Source organism: Tympanuchus pallidicinctus, unplaced genomic scaffold, assembly GCF_026119805.1.
Source record: "Tympanuchus pallidicinctus isolate F22 unplaced genomic scaffold, pur_lepc_1.0 scaffold5, whole genome shotgun sequence".
NCBI classification, from domain to species: Eukaryota; Metazoa; Chordata; class Aves; order Galliformes; family Phasianidae; genus Tympanuchus; species Tympanuchus pallidicinctus.
This window is the reverse complement of record NW_026294769.1, coordinates 64,822,951-64,840,001: the sequence shown is the minus strand read 5'-3', so window position 1 is coordinate 64,840,001 and position 17,051 is coordinate 64,822,951. Positions and strand designations below refer to the sequence as shown.

Below are 17,051 nucleotides of genomic sequence, written 5' to 3'. Positions count from 1 at the left end.
GTAAGAAATGAAAGATTTGGGGGGGGTGTACATGTAGGTATGAGAAACTCCTTCATTTTTCTTGACCTCCTAACTATGAAGGCTTATGGAAGCATCTCATTGAATCATCGTGGTTTGAAGAAACATGCTTTGTGCAGCTGCAGAAATAACATGTGAAAGGAAACTCATTCCTGTGGCCTCTGTTTTTAGTTTTGCTAATAAACCAGTGACTGTGGTGGCAAAAACTGCAGAGAAATGAAGAATATGTGCGCATGAACAAAATACAATGTTCACGTTACATACTGTGCAGTAATATAACGTTATAATAATATAGTACAGTGCACATACTGTACAGCACGGGCTGTGCTGGCAATAACTGCCTTGCTTCTTTGTGCTTTCTAACTTTCATAACTGTCTCTTTATATCCACACATTACAGCTTCATACTTCAACTGTAAAATGTTTTGAAAAGACTTTCCTCTCTATTTGTATAAAACATATAACACAATGTGACTTTCATCCATGTTTACACACCATCAACATAGAAACAGTTGTTCTTAGTGACAATTTTGTAATTAAGTAGATCATTCAAGACCAGAAGCAAAAATCCTACTGTAACAGTACCATGGGATGAGCACAAAAGGGAAGAAAGGCAGTATCTATTAATGGAATGAATTAAATTACATGGAGTCAAAGCAGCATTGATAACCAGTCCTATTAAGGTCCAGTGAGAAGGGTGGGTGCTAATGTTAGAACCCAGAATTTCTAGTAAGTTGTTATCTTGAAAATACCATTGTACTGCTACAACATCTAAGGATCCGGCTAATCCTGAGTTCAAACAAGACATTACCATTTTATAAGGCAGGGATGAAGTCTATAAGACTGCAGCAGACAGCTGGCAGTCTCAGTGATACTTACCTTCTGTTTTCTGTCTTTCTCTGGTTCGGAGATGGAGTGCCCTGGTTCAGCAGCAGGAGGTGTTGCAGGACCTGGTTCTAGCTCTATCACTGTACATTTACCCTGCTCCACCTCCGCGTAGATGTGATCAGCTAAACAAGGTTCCTGGGATAAGTCAGGAGACTGGGATGACTCAGGTGAAGCTGAAATTAAAACTTTGCAGCTTAGGTAAAATTCTGCTAGAAATGCTATCATCACATATGATGATGGACAAATCATTCAGTGTTTGCCTCTATGCTAAACTCAATAAAACATACCTAAGCATGCACCTGGTGTGAAGCCTCTGAGCAGCTGCTTCACTATTTTCACAAAACACTGCTTAGTCTTTCTATTTGGGATGTGGTTTGTTCGTTTACCTTTCTCTGTTTCTGCAATATCAAGTCTGCTTGGTGTGGCTTGAAGATCCAACTGGGGCTTAAATAGGAATTGCTTAAGGCAATTGATGGTGTGTGTTCCAACAAGAGTGCTCCTCCCAAAAGCTCTCCAGTCGACTACACAGATGCTTAGTGGGGGATGCAAGAGTTCATTTTCTGGCAGTTCCTAATGGAGAAGGACAGACAGCAGTATGAGACGTGCTAGAGAACATAGCTCACCTGTCACATATTTGTGATGCACCTCAGTGAGGTTGACACTTTTCCCTCCTTTCTCCACCACATCTATTTCCATACTCAAAGACAAAATGCATACAGCACAAGCAACATAATTCTAGCCACAAGTTTCTGCAACATCTGATGTTCCAGGGAGAAGATGAAGTCACTGTCCCCAGAGGTGTTCAAGACCAGGGTAGATGCAGTACTGAGGGACATGGCTTAATGGATATGGTGATGGTGGGTTGATGATTGGACTAGATGATCTCAGTTGTTTTTTTTTCCCCAATCTATTCTATGATTCTATGAAATCCTTGTCCTTAGAATACAGAGCAAGCCATATGAACTTTCTTACATAGTCCAGTTGCATGCTGTCATAAGCAAGCATATCTTGTAAGGTTAAATGAGGAGAATCAGGAATGTTCTAAGTGAATGAACATAGTACTGGAGACTGTGAGTCCTAATGCCACCACTGCTTTGCCCAAAGCTATTAAACCTGCTTGTCTTAGCCTGCCCAACCATGAGAAGGGAACGCTGTGGTTGCATGTTTTACAGAATGAGTTACAACAGGGAAAACAGCTCTTTGGGACATGTGATATACAATGGAAGGTAAAAATGCTGCAGTAACTGTACTTCAATATCCAAGGTAACGTTTTGATATTCTTCTGACTTATAAATAAACTTTCACCTTCGTTAATGCTGCCAGGCAAAACAAATTGGACACAATATTTTTTCTGATGTTGACCTCTGCCTACTGAAACTACCAGCTCTTACAACTCAGGAAATACGCCATAATTAAATCACCAGACCATAGTAACAAAGGTCATAATGTGAAAAGGCCCAGAGTTCATGAGCAAGAAATGAACAATCCTATGAATAGTCCAGTAAGACACTGGGGCAATTAAATGAACTGAAATAAAAACAAACAAACAAACAAACAAACAAACAAACAAACAAACAGAGCTGTACCCTGAAAAAATGGGAGATAAGGAAGAAAAACGTTCTAAAAGCAGCCGTTACCTGCCAACAAGATCCATTCTATCATTAAAAACCTGATTGCAAAGTATTTCCTTGCCTACTTGAGACATAACGAGTAATATCTTTTTCTTTTATCACACATTTGTAGCAGCTGTCTTTTTAAAACACCTTCAAATCATTATCTATTTCCCTGAGAACTGGCGTGCCTTAGTATTTATGCAAGAGACAGAGGTAATAATTTGACAGGAAAAGAGGGAAATTAGTAATTAACACCTTGCCTAGAGAGAGTGGATAGTTGAGAAGCAGCATACTGTACGCACCACTTCAAACCAGTCCGCAAGGACATTGAAATTGGGATTTTTCTTGTAGCTCTGGATGACAGAGGATTTCACTCCTCTTCCTGCACACTCAATGAAAACTTGGGGACGATCAACGGAGAGAAGCTGGACTTTCTTAAGTTCTCGAACACCCCAGAACAGGACCTGTGGTGGGCAGAGAAGAACATCAGTTGCCCAATGAGATCCCTCAGTCAGTAGGAAGTCACTGCTGGGATCCCATCCCCTTGTATCCACTTGGGAATGCAGTACTGCTGGTTAGAAAAGAAAACAACAAACAAGAAAACTCCGTAACCTAAATCTCATAACTATTATCCATCATGTTTATGGTGGAAATTAAAGTTAATGCAGGCAGTAATATTGGATTATTATCAAGGATTTATTACCAACAGCAACTGATCATGAATGGTGATGTCATACTTTCAGAAGGGCAAAGGGACTATCAGTCTGAACAGCAGAGTCTTGGTTTGTTTGAGGTGTCTGAGCTCTTGGAGAAGTAAAAATTCCCAATATGAGCAGAGGTGATTAACAGAGGTTTGCCAGCTGGCCATTACGTCTGCAGTAGATAGCATTAAGCCTCCAAGAAGCTTCTTTCAAAGAACTACGATCCAGATCTGGAAGACAAAGAGGAGACTGGATCTGTGAACGAGGGGTCTGCAGGAAAAGTGGGACTATACAGGACACACAGGAGGAACCTGAAAGATAGGGCTGGGCAACGAGGGATGTTTTCATTACAGTTGGCGAGGGAAGCCATGAGTCTTATGACACTGAAAAGATTATTGGGACCAAAAGGGACCATGAGGGACTTTGTGGACAGACTGAACACTAGCAGGGCTGGAGATATGTGTAAGTTTCACCAGGCCCATTAAAGCTATTTCAGTGACAGAGGGTGAGGACCAGTGAGATTCTACTCTACTGCCAGGAGTTCCAAGTTGAAATGCAATGTCTCTGTGGCCATTTCTACTACTGTAGGATACAGATCATGAGATCTTGACAAAAACAGTTATCTTTATCTGGTGTTGTCATTTCCTTGCTAGAATATGAATTCGTGATTCATATTCTACTAAAGGCACAGTTCAACCACAAGTCTGTTCTGGTGGCAAACTATCCAGATCTGTATGTAATTTCCCTGATTTTAAGGTGCAATCATTTACAAGCAGGCAGAAGAAATACTTGATTGAAATATGGGAACCAATCATGTCATTCCTATAGATTAGAATTTTAAAGTCATCATCACAGGTAATTAAAACTTTACAGTTCAGTAACAGAATAAAAGAAGCTGAGATTTGCAAATGGATATATTCTAAGTGACTCACCTCTACTCTGTACTTGCTTAAAACAGGTCGAATGTTGGCTGGAACTGGATAGATCTGGCTAACATCTGGTGGATCCACAGGAGGAAGTCTGTCTGGATCAGAGTCAGGAATCTGAAAAATTCAGCAGTCATGTATCAGGCTAAGTTTTGGAAGAATGAAAACAGTATCAGAAGCATCTGTGTTTAGTATGTTGAACACATCTATCTGATGCAGTTTTGCACAACATGTTGCAAAACAGACTGGTTGTGATGAAAGAGCAATGTGACTTGGATTGCTATCTGTCCTGCTGTGATGCTAAAACACTTGGCAGGGAGTGCGTTCAGTAGATCGGGGTTATGCACCTTGCTGGAAATAATACTCTCTGTTGTCATAGCAAGATGTAGTCTGCCCTAAAGATATGCATCCATCAAAGTATGGTAATTCTATTCACTAAAAATGAAAAGCATGGTAATTCTATGTCATAAAATTTTTGCACAAAACTGCCTAGAAGACTTTCACAGGAAAAGTATAGATCTGATTCTAGCTGAAAAAGGTTGGTGTACAGACAGTCCTACATTTGCCAGCCAGAGATAATGCTAGCGCTCTTCAGCATTATACTTAAATGTAATAGTACTGCACCACAGCATGCTGTCAGCTTTTTAGAACTTGTAAACTACATACGGCTTCTGGGATAAACACACTCTCTGGAGAGCTTCATCACTCCCAGGCTAACGTCGCTATTGAAAGGTGAAGCATCTGAGCAATCGTTCTCAAAAGACCTGTAAATTTGAAGTCTTCTGCTTGTTTTAACAGGGCCATCTGCATGTAGAGATATATACTGTTGCTTGGGAGTTTAATATGCCTAAGGGATGTTATTTGTTCCCCAGAACCTCATAGGTGAAAGAGGAGATCGGTGGAAAGCATGTCTTGTAGTATAGGAACAGGTTGCCCAGAAAGCACTGGAACAGGTTGCTCAGCAAGGCTGTGGATCCCCCCATCCTGGAAGGATTCAAGGCCAGGTTGGATGGGGCTTTGAGCAATGTGGTAAAGAGGGTCCCTGCCTGTAGCAGGGGGTTGGAACTAGATGATCTTTGAGGTCCTTTTCAACCCAGGCCATTCTACATTCTATGATTCTATGATTTTATAGCACTTGCAGCATAAGCTAGTAATAACATAAAAGCAATAATTCACATTAACATGCTTATGGCTATGGCTATGGATTCTTACTCTTAACTGTAAGAGTCCAAAGCAAATCACTGTATAGATTTCATGGAGCTTAAGACCAGAGATCTAGGCCTTGTTTTCTTCCAATATATCTGGTTTATATCAGTCACCTCTGTGCTGACGTTTAAAAAGCCAAACAGAAACACACAACTTTGTGAACAATACCTGCCTGGCTAGAAAGACAGCTGTTTGGCTTTAATTACAGTTGCTCCAGTTTTTCCTTCTCAATAAATTGACACCTAGCATTCCAAAAATTGTTTGACAATAGGTTATTGATCCATATAGTACTATGAAAAACATAGTAAACAAATAAGAGAGGCAAAGACCACATGTACTAGAACATATATCAGATACTATGCCCCTGTATATAATTTGCCTCCCTTTCATTGTGCTATTTGACTTGTGTACTGATGACAAGTGATCAAGAAAAGTATGCTCATGTATATACAGTGTCTAATGAAAATGTAATTTCTAAACTGCTCAGTTTATTATCATTTTCATTAAACTAGAAAATGCTTAGCTATTTGTGTAGCTATGAGAAAGGACTAACTTTCAAAGATACAACTTAGGACTGGAAGACTAGAGACATCAGAAAATCAGAGAATTAGAGAATGGCTTGGATTGGAAGGGATCTCAAAGATCATTAAGTTCCAAACCCCTTGCTACGGACAGTGTTGCCAACTGCTGGATCAAGCACTACATCAGAGATCTCACTTTTAAAGAGCAGAATTTCCTCATAGAGTTTTATTAAATTCATTAAACCATCCCATGCATTTGAGGACTGCAAAGCCTGCCTACATCATGACATTTGATGAAATAAGACCAACATCAAACCAAGAATCCTTGGATCTTCTTTTGTTCTGTTTAAATATTGGAGTTAAATGAACAACTCTGCAGTATATTGCAAGGTATTGAAGTTTTTTTTGAAGGATCTAACAACCTATAGTAGAGTTGAGACTACTTCTGTATTACATAGTGAAAATCCATTAATTTCAGGGGAATTCAGTTGGTAGAACTCAGAGAGAACTTTGCTTTATGGCTAATTTTTTTTTAAATGACAAGATGTTATATCACAAGAACCAAGTGAGCCTTCTAGCATAACAACTTTCATTTTGAGTGCTCACTTTTCATACTCCACTCTTTCAACTGAATCAACCACAAATCAGTTATACATTGCAATATGTCACAAGAAGGATTCTGGGTTTGGATGAAGAAAATGAGTTGATGATTAGAGTTATTCATTTCCATGCTCAGACAGAGTGTAATCAGATACAGGAAGGAACAACTGGCACAACAGTTTTGGAAGTGCTTTGGAACCTGGCAGATGTTTATATGTTCCTTTTCCCTGAAAATTTCTTTAATGTTCATATTGCTGATACCTGCCATGTGAGATGCTTGGGAAAGCTGTCACAGTAAAGAATAATATGAGGACTATAGGGTATTTGCTTATGATTCTTCTCTGCTCTCTGGAGATGTCCTAGAGGTATATTCAGATACGTCCCCTGTGCAGTACTGCTTTTCATGTCCCGAAAGATAGCAAAACAAAATACAGTACTCTCTGTGTTCACAAATAAATGGATTTCAACAAAAAAGAGGGAAAATTATTGCCAGGGCACTAGGCTACCTCTAGGTACCCATAATAATGAGGATATGGTCTCAGTGGTATCATATCACAGGCTTTCATGAAGAACACAATTAGCCCATCATACTTAAAAGCCTGTTTTATCCTGGGAATATTTGTTAAAGTATCACAGAGCTTCACATCTTTCCCATTTCCGATTTGAGATTCAACTGTCATAGGTTCATAGCAGAGAAGAGTTTGATGCAATCAGTGGCTCTGCAAATACTCTGGGGCCTGAAATCCCAGGCACATTACACCACACTTGTGTATTTGCTGGGCCAGCCCCAGAGTTATTCTGACTTATTGGGAAAACAGTGTAACATTTCTCCCACTATGTACGAGAATCAGGAAACTCAGTTTCCCTTATCCAATTATTGTTGTTCACTGCTTTCTTCTTCTAAGTGAGAGAGCAATACTGAGAGTGTTTTCAAGCTGTTAAATCAGTGCCACACATTTCTCCAAAGAGCCGATCATTGCAATGGTGGTGATAGTTTAATATTTGTTTCTCTAGTTGGAGTCCAGTTTAGGGCAGGGCAACTGAGAGGCAAATGATGCACAGAGCACAGGAGGAGTTGGTCACTGTACATGGGCAGTGTACCCTGTTTCCTGGCATGACAGAGGGAGTGATAAAGACTGCTTATGAACTATTCCAGCTGCTTTTCCCATAATTCCCATGGTGTAAAATCCAATGGTCCAGGAAGTCTAGTTTACCTCTAAGAGCTCAAATGCAGCAAGAATGTCTCCTCCAGAAAGACTCCCACAGTACACTGGGTGGTAAGATAGCTTAGGTGGTTCATACTTGTGGTCAGCAAGTCTCACCACTGGCGCAGCCACTGTAGACCCAATATATTCTGCTTTACCCTAGAAAAAGGAAATACAGGTGTCAAAGACACATGAAATGAAAATGATATAGACATTAATGTTCGTAAAAATAATGCTTTTCTCTTGAAGTAAACAGCAATGAAAATTCAAGGCAGCTATGACAATGGGGGTATGGGTGGTGCTGAGTAGTCAATAGCTCTTCAAGGCATCCAAGGTTTCTCAGCTACATTTAGCCAGTGAGACTGTGTCAGAATTGCATGGCCAGAGATAAACTCACATTTCCACAGACACAGTTACAATATTTACAGATGTGTGCAAGGACAGTAGATAAGAAGATTCTTCTTATTGCTCTAAGCCAGTTTTTGGAAGCAGTCCTCACTTGGGAAAAATAAAGTCATAGCTTTGCAAGGGCATAAAGTTGAGTCTCAGGGCTGTTTTCACATGTTAAACTGCAAACTATTGTAGCACTGAGCTCCATTCAGCAAGGTTAACCACATTATTTGACAATTTGCCTTTTAATGTCTTTACAGTGGTGCAACTTTGCCTTTACACTGACAGAAAGATGGAACAGTCTGGGTTTCTTCCTAAGAAGAAGTTCAGGTTTACCACTGCATCGTCATCATACAGCTCAATGACGATCTCTGGAGGGAACTGAGCGATTTCCTCCCCATCCCCATGAAGCACAATGCCATTGAAGAGCAGCATCTGGTTCCAAGTAGGGGACAATGTCTGAGAAATGATCTAAAGAAAAAGAAGAACTGTTCAGTAACCTATACATTACATCAAAACTGAGAACAGCTTTCACTTTTGCAGGGTGCACCTTTTTCAACCTTGTTTTGCTTCAATGTAATAACATGTAACACTTTAATCACAGATAATAATAATTTTTAATTTGTAGTAATTTGACTTACAGGGATGCTTATAGCATTTCATCACTTGAAATGTTTTAACTGGCTTAGAGGGAAATGTATTTAACAAAGACAATATTTGAAGAGGAAAAAAAATGCCAACCACAGAACTATTCATATCCTGCTATAGCTCTTATAGATGGAAAAAAGGCTCTTGACTTCATTTTATTGATTCTTGGCTGAAAGTCTTCTAAATACATGCAAGTTAATTTATTGGCTACAATATTTTATTCAAGCAGTGAATAAATAACGATTCTGTGCCTGTAAACTACTGCTTCCCTTGGCCAACTTCTACTTTCCTGAACTCGTTGCATATAAACACTAACCTCACTGACTTCACTCATAAGCTTCTATTAGAAGTTAGAATCACATTACAGGAAAAAATCAATTTATATCCTTGAGGCAAGAGGAGCACAAACAGGTGCTTAAAGCACAGAAAGCTTTTTACTTCCCTCTCCCTTAAGCATGTGCTACAGCACTTTCTTCCTAAGAGAAAGTGTCAGAGAACTTTAGATCAGTCATCTTGGTTCAGGAAATGAGCATTGATTATCTTCTAGGCCAAGGTCTTCCCATCTAGCACAGGGTCAGCAAACTCAAAAGACCACAGAGGAAATAGATGCCCTTTTATACTTGTGCTACTCTGCTTGCCTTCTGGTTATCAGCCTGCACTCTTGCATTCAGTAGAAGTATTTATGGCACCTGCTAATTACTTCTTGTCAGTCTTCTGAGGAATTTTTTGGGGAAAGAATTCAAAAGAGAAGAAGATTTTAAACACTTCTATCCCAGAGATACCATATTTGCTGAGGTAAATTTTGGTTGTGTCACAGGTTTCAGAAATCCAGGCCCTACTTTAAGACAGCTGTAGAGGGCTTAGGACTTCTGAAAGTCACTCCTTACATTCTAGGACCTTGATCATTTTCAAGGTTGTACTTCAACTCTTCTAACTGAAGCTGTGAAGAAGTTCCCACTTCTCTTTAGATGCTTCTTCAGATGTCTATGGGCAATCACTTGCACCCCAAAATGCCTGAGGAATAAGTGGGATCACTTCCTATGGGCACATCTTTGCAGCATTTAAGCCACACATGGCTACAGAAGTCATACAAAGGTCTTCTTCTCTGTTTGATTAATTATTACACTAAATCTGTAAGGAAAGGTATTTTTTCATCAAGCAATGACAAAGGCTCAAAGTGAAAATATACAGAAAAAGATGTTTGCTTCCTGCAAAGGCCCAGTAACTCCAGACAATCTGATGTCTGAAGGAGCTAAAATAAACAAGCATTACTGCACCTCATGTTTGAGCAGTGAGTACATCTATGCTTTTGCTTTGCTTAAAGTGAACTCTCAGAAACTGTCTTTTAATGGCAGACATCTAACTTTTCTTGCTAGACATCTCTTTGCAAAACCAAGATTTTTCCTTTTTGTGCCTTAACTGAACAAAAAATAACCATCCAACTAAAGAGTTTTCATTTACTACAGAGGACTTTGCAACTCACCTTTGTGGTTTGGCAGTGTGACATGAAAGTAACTTTTGCAAAAGGATCAGAAAGTCCGGTGCTGTCAGCTGCGATGAGCCCCCTCGCCTGATACATGTGGGCTCTCAGCTGGAAGAGGTGCACGGCTGCATCATTGCAAAAAAAAAACCAGCAACATCAGCATCATGAAAATGAGGCAGCACATAGGGGAAGATCCAGCACTTGCTATGCAACTATTTCAGCCAGCACCCTCAGAAATGCAGTCCACGTAGAAGAGGGTGGGAAAAGGCACATCCTTCTGAAAAGGATCCTTGTCTACAACTCCCTGAAAGGAGGTTGTAGCGAGGTGGGGATCTGTCTTTCCTCCTATGTAACTGTGGTTGCATGAGAGGTAATGGTTTCAAGTCGCCCCAGGGGAGGTTCAGGCTGGATATTTGAAAAAAAATATTCTCAGAAAGAGTAGTGAGACATTGGAACAGACTTCCCAGGAAGGTGGTGGAGTCATCATCCCTGGAGGTGCTCAGGAAATGTGAAGATGTGGCACTGAGGGACATGGATCAGTGGGCATGGTAGGGATGGACTAGATGATCTTAAAGGTCTTTTTCAACTTTTATAATTCTACGATTCTATTAACTAAGGGATGCTTCCTCACTGCAAGGAAACAGACTGATAGTAGGGAATAGAAAGTGTTAGGAAACAGGTCCTTTCTTTCCCTGACACTTGCAAATTGGAAGTGGTAGCACCAAGGAGGCAGCAATAAAACAAGTTGTTTTTTTTTAACCAAAAGTTGTTGAGCTGTGATTAATTCCGAGCAGTTGCTTTAAATAGAGATCTTCCATCCCTCTGAATCAGAGCTTTTGGGGACCACCTGTTTCTTTACAAGACCTCTTTCAGTACTATTATGGAGAATAAAAAGTGTCTCACTTTTATACCGCAGGCAGGCAGAGCAGGGCACCATGCTGTGCCCTGAGCTGGCACTGGATGGTATTTCAATCTCATATCCTACAGGTAAATTATCCATGATGTTTTGGGTGTAGCTGGTAGGTCCAAGCCATAGGTAGATGTCCACTTTTGCCTGCACTGTCCAGCCCAATGGGCGCTTGCCAGGTAGCTTAAAAATAAAAATTAAAATTAAAAATTAAAAAAATGGCATTTCTTCACTATGAATGGCCCTAAGACCCATTTAGCACAAGTAATTTCTGTGATTCCTAGGGAAGAAAGAAGTAGTTGGTTGAAACTTTGTAAAAAACATACTGGTTACTACCGCGTTTGTGCAGAGTAGCTATAAGCACACTAGTGCTAGTTGATAACCTACTTTTCCCAGATTTCAGCCCACTTCACATTACATGTAGTTTTGCTGGTCTCCAGTAGATATTTCCATGTCTTCATAAAAATATTATCTCACTGGGTAAATCAGAACACATATTCCAGCATAAAACATTACTAGTCTTGACAAGCAAGGAATATTTCCTTACCTTACTCACTACATCTAGCTCTGCTCAGTATTTATTATTATCTATTCCTAAGGTCGTTCTTGATATTGTAGGAGCTGCAAGATGAATTATAGCACTTCATTTTTTGTTTGCTTGTTTATGTAGCAAATAGTATTGTGTTTAACAAATTCCTGTGACAACTATCATGAGCTTAGATATTTCTATCCAGCTGCTTTTTAGCTATGCTTTATAGGTGTGTTCCCAGCTGCCCCAGGTGGAGAAAAAAGAAAAAAAAAAAAAGCACAAAAAAAAAAAAAAAAAAAAAAAAAAAAAAAAAAATTTTACTGCATTTCTATTGCCTTCTGTGTTCAGACTTCTCCTTCTGGCCATAGTAACAATTCCACTGCATAATATTCCACTGTTGGACATTATTAGGCACACAGCTTTTGTAGATGTATAATATCCACTCTGACTTCCCTTCAAGATGAGTACTTCCAGAATAATTATATATATATATTCATATACATATATATATTGCACAAAGTTAGTCATATTTTCAATAGCAACTGCTCTTTTAGCTCAGAATACCTAGTTCCCTTCTACTAAGTTGCATGCCTGCTGGGCTCTCACCATTCTCTTCCTAACTTCCATGCACTGCATTGTGATGTCTTTGCCAGCCAAGAAGTGTCTATTTATGCATATAGCTACAGATAAACAGTGCTATAAAATCAGTCTGACAAGTAGTAATGGTGAATTACTCTGACACCAAAAGCTTGGAAATAATGCAGTGCTTAAAGAAGGGCAAGCATAAACGTAAGTAAATATTAACAGAAGGCATATATAAACATGTATACGTTTTTAGTATATTACAAAAATAAACAAGTAAAATACAGGGTCCCTAGGTGAAATCTGAATACCAAAGTCTCCTCAGCCATTAGCTATGATCAAAGGATACCTCAGACTTACTTTTAGGAAATGGGTTTTGATCTTCCCACAGTCCTTGCCTTTCTGATCTTTCTCCGGGGAATAAAGTATGGATTTTGCAGGGATTCTTGCATATGCAACTCTCTTGTTGTTGCTGAGCATCCAGATGAACACATCAGGCACTGTATTCTGTGGCTGTTACACAACATGGAATAGTGAACTAAATTGGACTTCTGTCTGTGAGCCACCACTATTATTTTTTGTCAAAATACACTACCCAGTGCAGATCCCCTACCTCTCTTGTGTATACTCTGAATAAACAAGGCTGTCACTTCATGCTTTGCAAGCTGTATTTTCACTCATAAGCAGACCTAGAAGTAGAGAGCTTTGCAGGGTGTTTAAGGAGCACCCACTCTGCAGATCATTCCAGAGGAAACTAAAACTGCAGGAAGCCACTAGCCCATAAACTGTTTAAGCTGAAAGTGCCTCCCATGGGAATGTCATCAACTTCTTCTTACAAGACAAAAAAAGAGGTCCAAAGCCAAACACAAGCCCTGTTTGGGTAGTATGGTTAGGTTGCGGTTGGACTTGATGATCTTGAAAGCCTTTACCAAGCTGAGAAATTCCATGGCTCTATGATTCTATGAGCTCTGGAATATCCATAGTCCTGTTTGGCTTACTAGCATTGACAGCATGTAGAAAGAATGCTCGACTGGCTGGATTTGGCCTGACCAAATGCAGCTGTCCTTCTATTATTCTAAGGCTTGTTAGTATGTCTAAACAGTATCTGCACAGTCAAGTATAATATAGAGACCACTGAGCTCAAATCACTATGCCATACAAGTGGAGACATGAACTTGGATCAGAACGCAGGCTGTCTCTACCAGGAAAGGGCACAAATGGGATGGCCACTTAACTCAGTGTTTCCTACTCCAGCTTATTAACAGCTCTGTGAATTGCAAAACAGAATTAAGGTCAATCATCCAAAGGAGGACTCTTTGGTCAGATGAAGATTTGTTATTAGCACAGGATTATGAAAATTAAATTTTAAATTTATCTCAGTTTCTGTATGGATTACCTCATCAACCAAGAATCGTATTTTATCTATAAAGATCTGTGTTGCACGTATCATTTCATCCAATGACATCTTTTTCTGTTGCTGAACAATTCCTTTGGCATCACTGGACATTGCTTCCTGCAATCAGGAATGACAACATGTGTTTTTATTCATAAAGTATTTTGAACAGGACACAGATGACAAAAATAGTCTTAGATGCAATTTAGAAAGAAAAGATAGACACAAAGATAGAGCTTATTTTATGTATGTACTTTGCCAAAAGATGGCTCTAAGTCCGTCTTCATAGGCAATAGATTCAATCTGGAAAAACACATAGGTGATTCTTGTGCTCTGCTTAGCCTAATCCAGATGTTCACTTATACTAATGTCCCTCTAGCACCCAAGGGAGGGTAAATGTAAAGGAAAATTTTAAATGTAGAAATGACCAAAACAACACATGTAGAACTACGGAAAGAACACACAAGAACACGCCGAAGCTGATGTCTATCTGTAGATGTCCAGGTATAACAAATGCCAGGCTCTACTAGTGTTGAAGCTCAGCCCCACCACAATAATTAAAAATCCAACAGCAATGTTGATTAGTATTATTCTACTGAACTCAGCATCACCCCATTTAAAGAGTAAAGAAAAGTCAGTTCATTATTATGATGCCTTATTTGTATTTAAAAACATGCCCTGAATTATTTCAGGCTGTCTTACAACAAAGCACAGTGGGAACAAGCTTTATTAAAAAAAAATGTTCTAAGACTATATATTCATGTTAATTATAAAGCACTCTGTGGTTGAAATCAAATAGAAATTAATATTCATAGAACCCATGAGCTTCCAGTTAACATCATTGCATCCGTGCTTGTAGTAGAAACACTCGTACCAGCTCTTGCCTGAACAGCATGAGTCTTTTTTTGTCCAAAGTAGTGTAGTTCAACCCTTTGGGCTTCTTTTCAACAACGCTCATGAAGGCCCTAGGACACAACAATGACAGTTGTTTGGTTTGAGTTGGGTTGTTGTTTGTTGTTTTTTTTTTTTTTACATGAGTTGCTAACATAGATGTTAATGAAATGCTCCCTGCCTGCTGCAGTGCATGATTCAGAAGACAGAGACACTGAAATTCTGTCTAAAATAAATAACAAGTACCTACAGGATTCAAAGAATAGAGTCTCCAGGCTCTTCACCAGACCTCAAAGAATTAATAAGTTAAGGTTCATATCTATTTTGAGTCAAATCATACTGTCTGACACAGAACCCACTGAAGGATTTATCCCAACATGTGAAATCCTTTGTTTTTATCTTAACTTTGCCCATTTTCGCAGAAAATCTATCACACACTGTAGTAAGTTTTGTTTATTCCCACATGTTTTATCACATCCACAAGGCCAAAATAATATGTATATGACTGGAGTAGTTTCCTGTAAATACTGAATACTGACTGTAGCAATAAAATATTTTCTTTGTGTAAATAGAAACTACAATTTGGGAAGCCCTTTGCCAAACAAATATATATGTCCCAGCAAGTTTATTGTACTATTTTTGCTATTATTATCATCAGTCTCCTTGTCTAGTCTTGAATTTGTGGCCAACATATAAGGCCAATTTTATATATTCCGTTAGTAAATGTACTTACCTACTCTGATTGATGAAATCACTTAGGGTCATCCTCATTTTCTCCTCAGCTTCAATCTCTGAAATCTTGATCAAATCCTTTACCTGCAGTAATGATTCCTCCTAAGAAAAACACATGAAAATGTTGTTATGCAAAATAGGGTTCTTCACTGTACCACTAGCAAGAATGAGAGAGGTGAGTTTGTAACGAGATAAACAGGACCTTTGATGTACAACAAGCTTGGTGCACAGCATGGCTTGCTTTGACCTTTCCCCAGCCCCTACAACATGCTTCTACTGCTGGAAGCTGATCTGTTTCCATTCTTTGACTGTTGGTGGGAAACTATCCACTATTTAGGAGGAAAATCTATAGTTTTCCTTTGCTATGTTTGCAGCCTTGCTGCTTAAATTTAGCAAGATGCTGGAGTTAACTTCTCAAAATTTATTGGGCACAAGTCTACTCTCACATCCACTGCCACTGAGAATTGCAGTCAGTCCTCACTGGCTAAGATAAATGGCTGAATGGCAAGAAACACAGCTGGGGTAAATTGCAGAGGCCTGTTCTGGGGGAAGTGACATCTCACTATCATGCTCTGCTGAACATCTAAGCCTGGGAATTTGGTTGCTACTTACCAAGTGATCTGCCATATTTTCAAGAGTGTTAGAAGAGTACAGACGAAAGGTCTGGTCACCCCAGTAACTCCTGACACAGATGCAGGGCTTCCTCTCATCATATGGCAAGTACTGATAGTTCCTGTAGAAGTAAAGTACAGGGTGGAACATGAAAGTGAGAAAGGAGTTCAGGGCGAGGCGATGGAATGAGAAGCTATTTGGTTTCCTCTCATGAGCTATGCAGTAAATAGGTAGGAAGAACAAACAGAAGTACCACTTACTCACAAGATCACATGCTACCTGTGAGATCCCTGAAAAGAAAAACTTGAAGTTAGTGGCTCTAACTTCAGTACTTTCCAGAGTGAGAGAAAAGTCAGGCAAAGAGGCATGCAGAGGTCTGAAAAACTTGGATAACGGTGGGAAGCCACAGTTTCACTGCTACGTTTGTGGGTGCAACGTACAGCAAAAGCAAGGGCAAAAATAAAAACTGTGCAGTGCCTGGCAGGAAAGGCATGGCAGGGACTCAACGCCATTTTCATTTCATGGGACAGTTTCTTCAGAATGAATAGCTATTGAATATTGACATATCTTGGCAAATCCTCAGTAAAGGCGATACCTAGCTCATAACTCAGTGATAGAGCTCCCTCTTTTCCCACTTTCAATCTTAGGGCCAAGTTGTGGTATTGGCTTTTTTTGTAGAGATACATTCTTTTGGTGCTTACTTAAAAGAGCGTCTTGTACTAAAAGATGAGCAAGTTACCAGCACAAATAGGGTCTCTGCAAACTAACACATGCCCTGCACAGTGCCTGGTGTTTTGATTAGAGTTGTGGTAGCCATAATGCCAAAGCTACGTACCTGATGAGCACATTGTCCTCACTTTATATAATGTTATAGTGCTATGAAACATCACATTTAGCCATACTGGACATTACACCAGAGGCCTCACCACTTTAGCAATTAACAATAGGACAGCAAAGAGCTTTTTAATGGAAATAAAACTCTGTAAATTGATTTATGTTCTTTTGGGACTGGCTTCAATCCAGTGCCACCAATACATTCTCTGCAGTTAGAAAAGGCTGTAACAAAGAGTTATTTTCTCTTTTATTATTTTTTTTATTATTTTTTGTTATTATTTTATTATTTTATTATTATATTATATATTATATATATATATATATTATTATATTAATTATATATTGTATCATTATTTTATTATTTTTTTATTAT

At 39.2% G+C, this 17,051-nt stretch overlaps 1 protein-coding gene across 2 annotated transcripts in view; it reads right to left on the bottom strand.

Annotated features, from left to right (window-relative positions):
• Positions 1–17,051, bottom strand: part of FER1L6 (fer-1 like family member 6) — an 81,883-nt gene that overhangs the window by 22,733 nt on the left and 42,099 nt on the right. For both annotated transcript variants that reach the window (XM_052704043.1, XM_052704042.1), the window contains exons 14-26: positions 15,845–15,965; positions 15,234–15,334; positions 14,484–14,574; positions 13,613–13,729; positions 12,577–12,729; positions 11,102–11,288; positions 10,199–10,323; positions 8,404–8,538; positions 7,687–7,836; positions 4,152–4,262; positions 2,821–2,982; positions 1,292–1,475; positions 897–1,078 (exon numbers count right to left, since the gene is read on the bottom strand). In XM_052704043.1, coding sequence (XP_052560003.1) covers positions 897–1,078; positions 1,292–1,475; positions 2,821–2,982; positions 4,152–4,262; positions 7,687–7,836; positions 8,404–8,538; positions 10,199–10,323; positions 11,102–11,288; positions 12,577–12,729; positions 13,613–13,729; positions 14,484–14,574; positions 15,234–15,334; positions 15,845–15,965 — 1,819 coding nt within the window. The remainder of the gene's footprint in view (positions 1–896; positions 1,079–1,291; positions 1,476–2,820; positions 2,983–4,151; positions 4,263–7,686; positions 7,837–8,403; positions 8,539–10,198; positions 10,324–11,101; positions 11,289–12,576; positions 12,730–13,612; positions 13,730–14,483; positions 14,575–15,233; positions 15,335–15,844; positions 15,966–17,051) is intronic.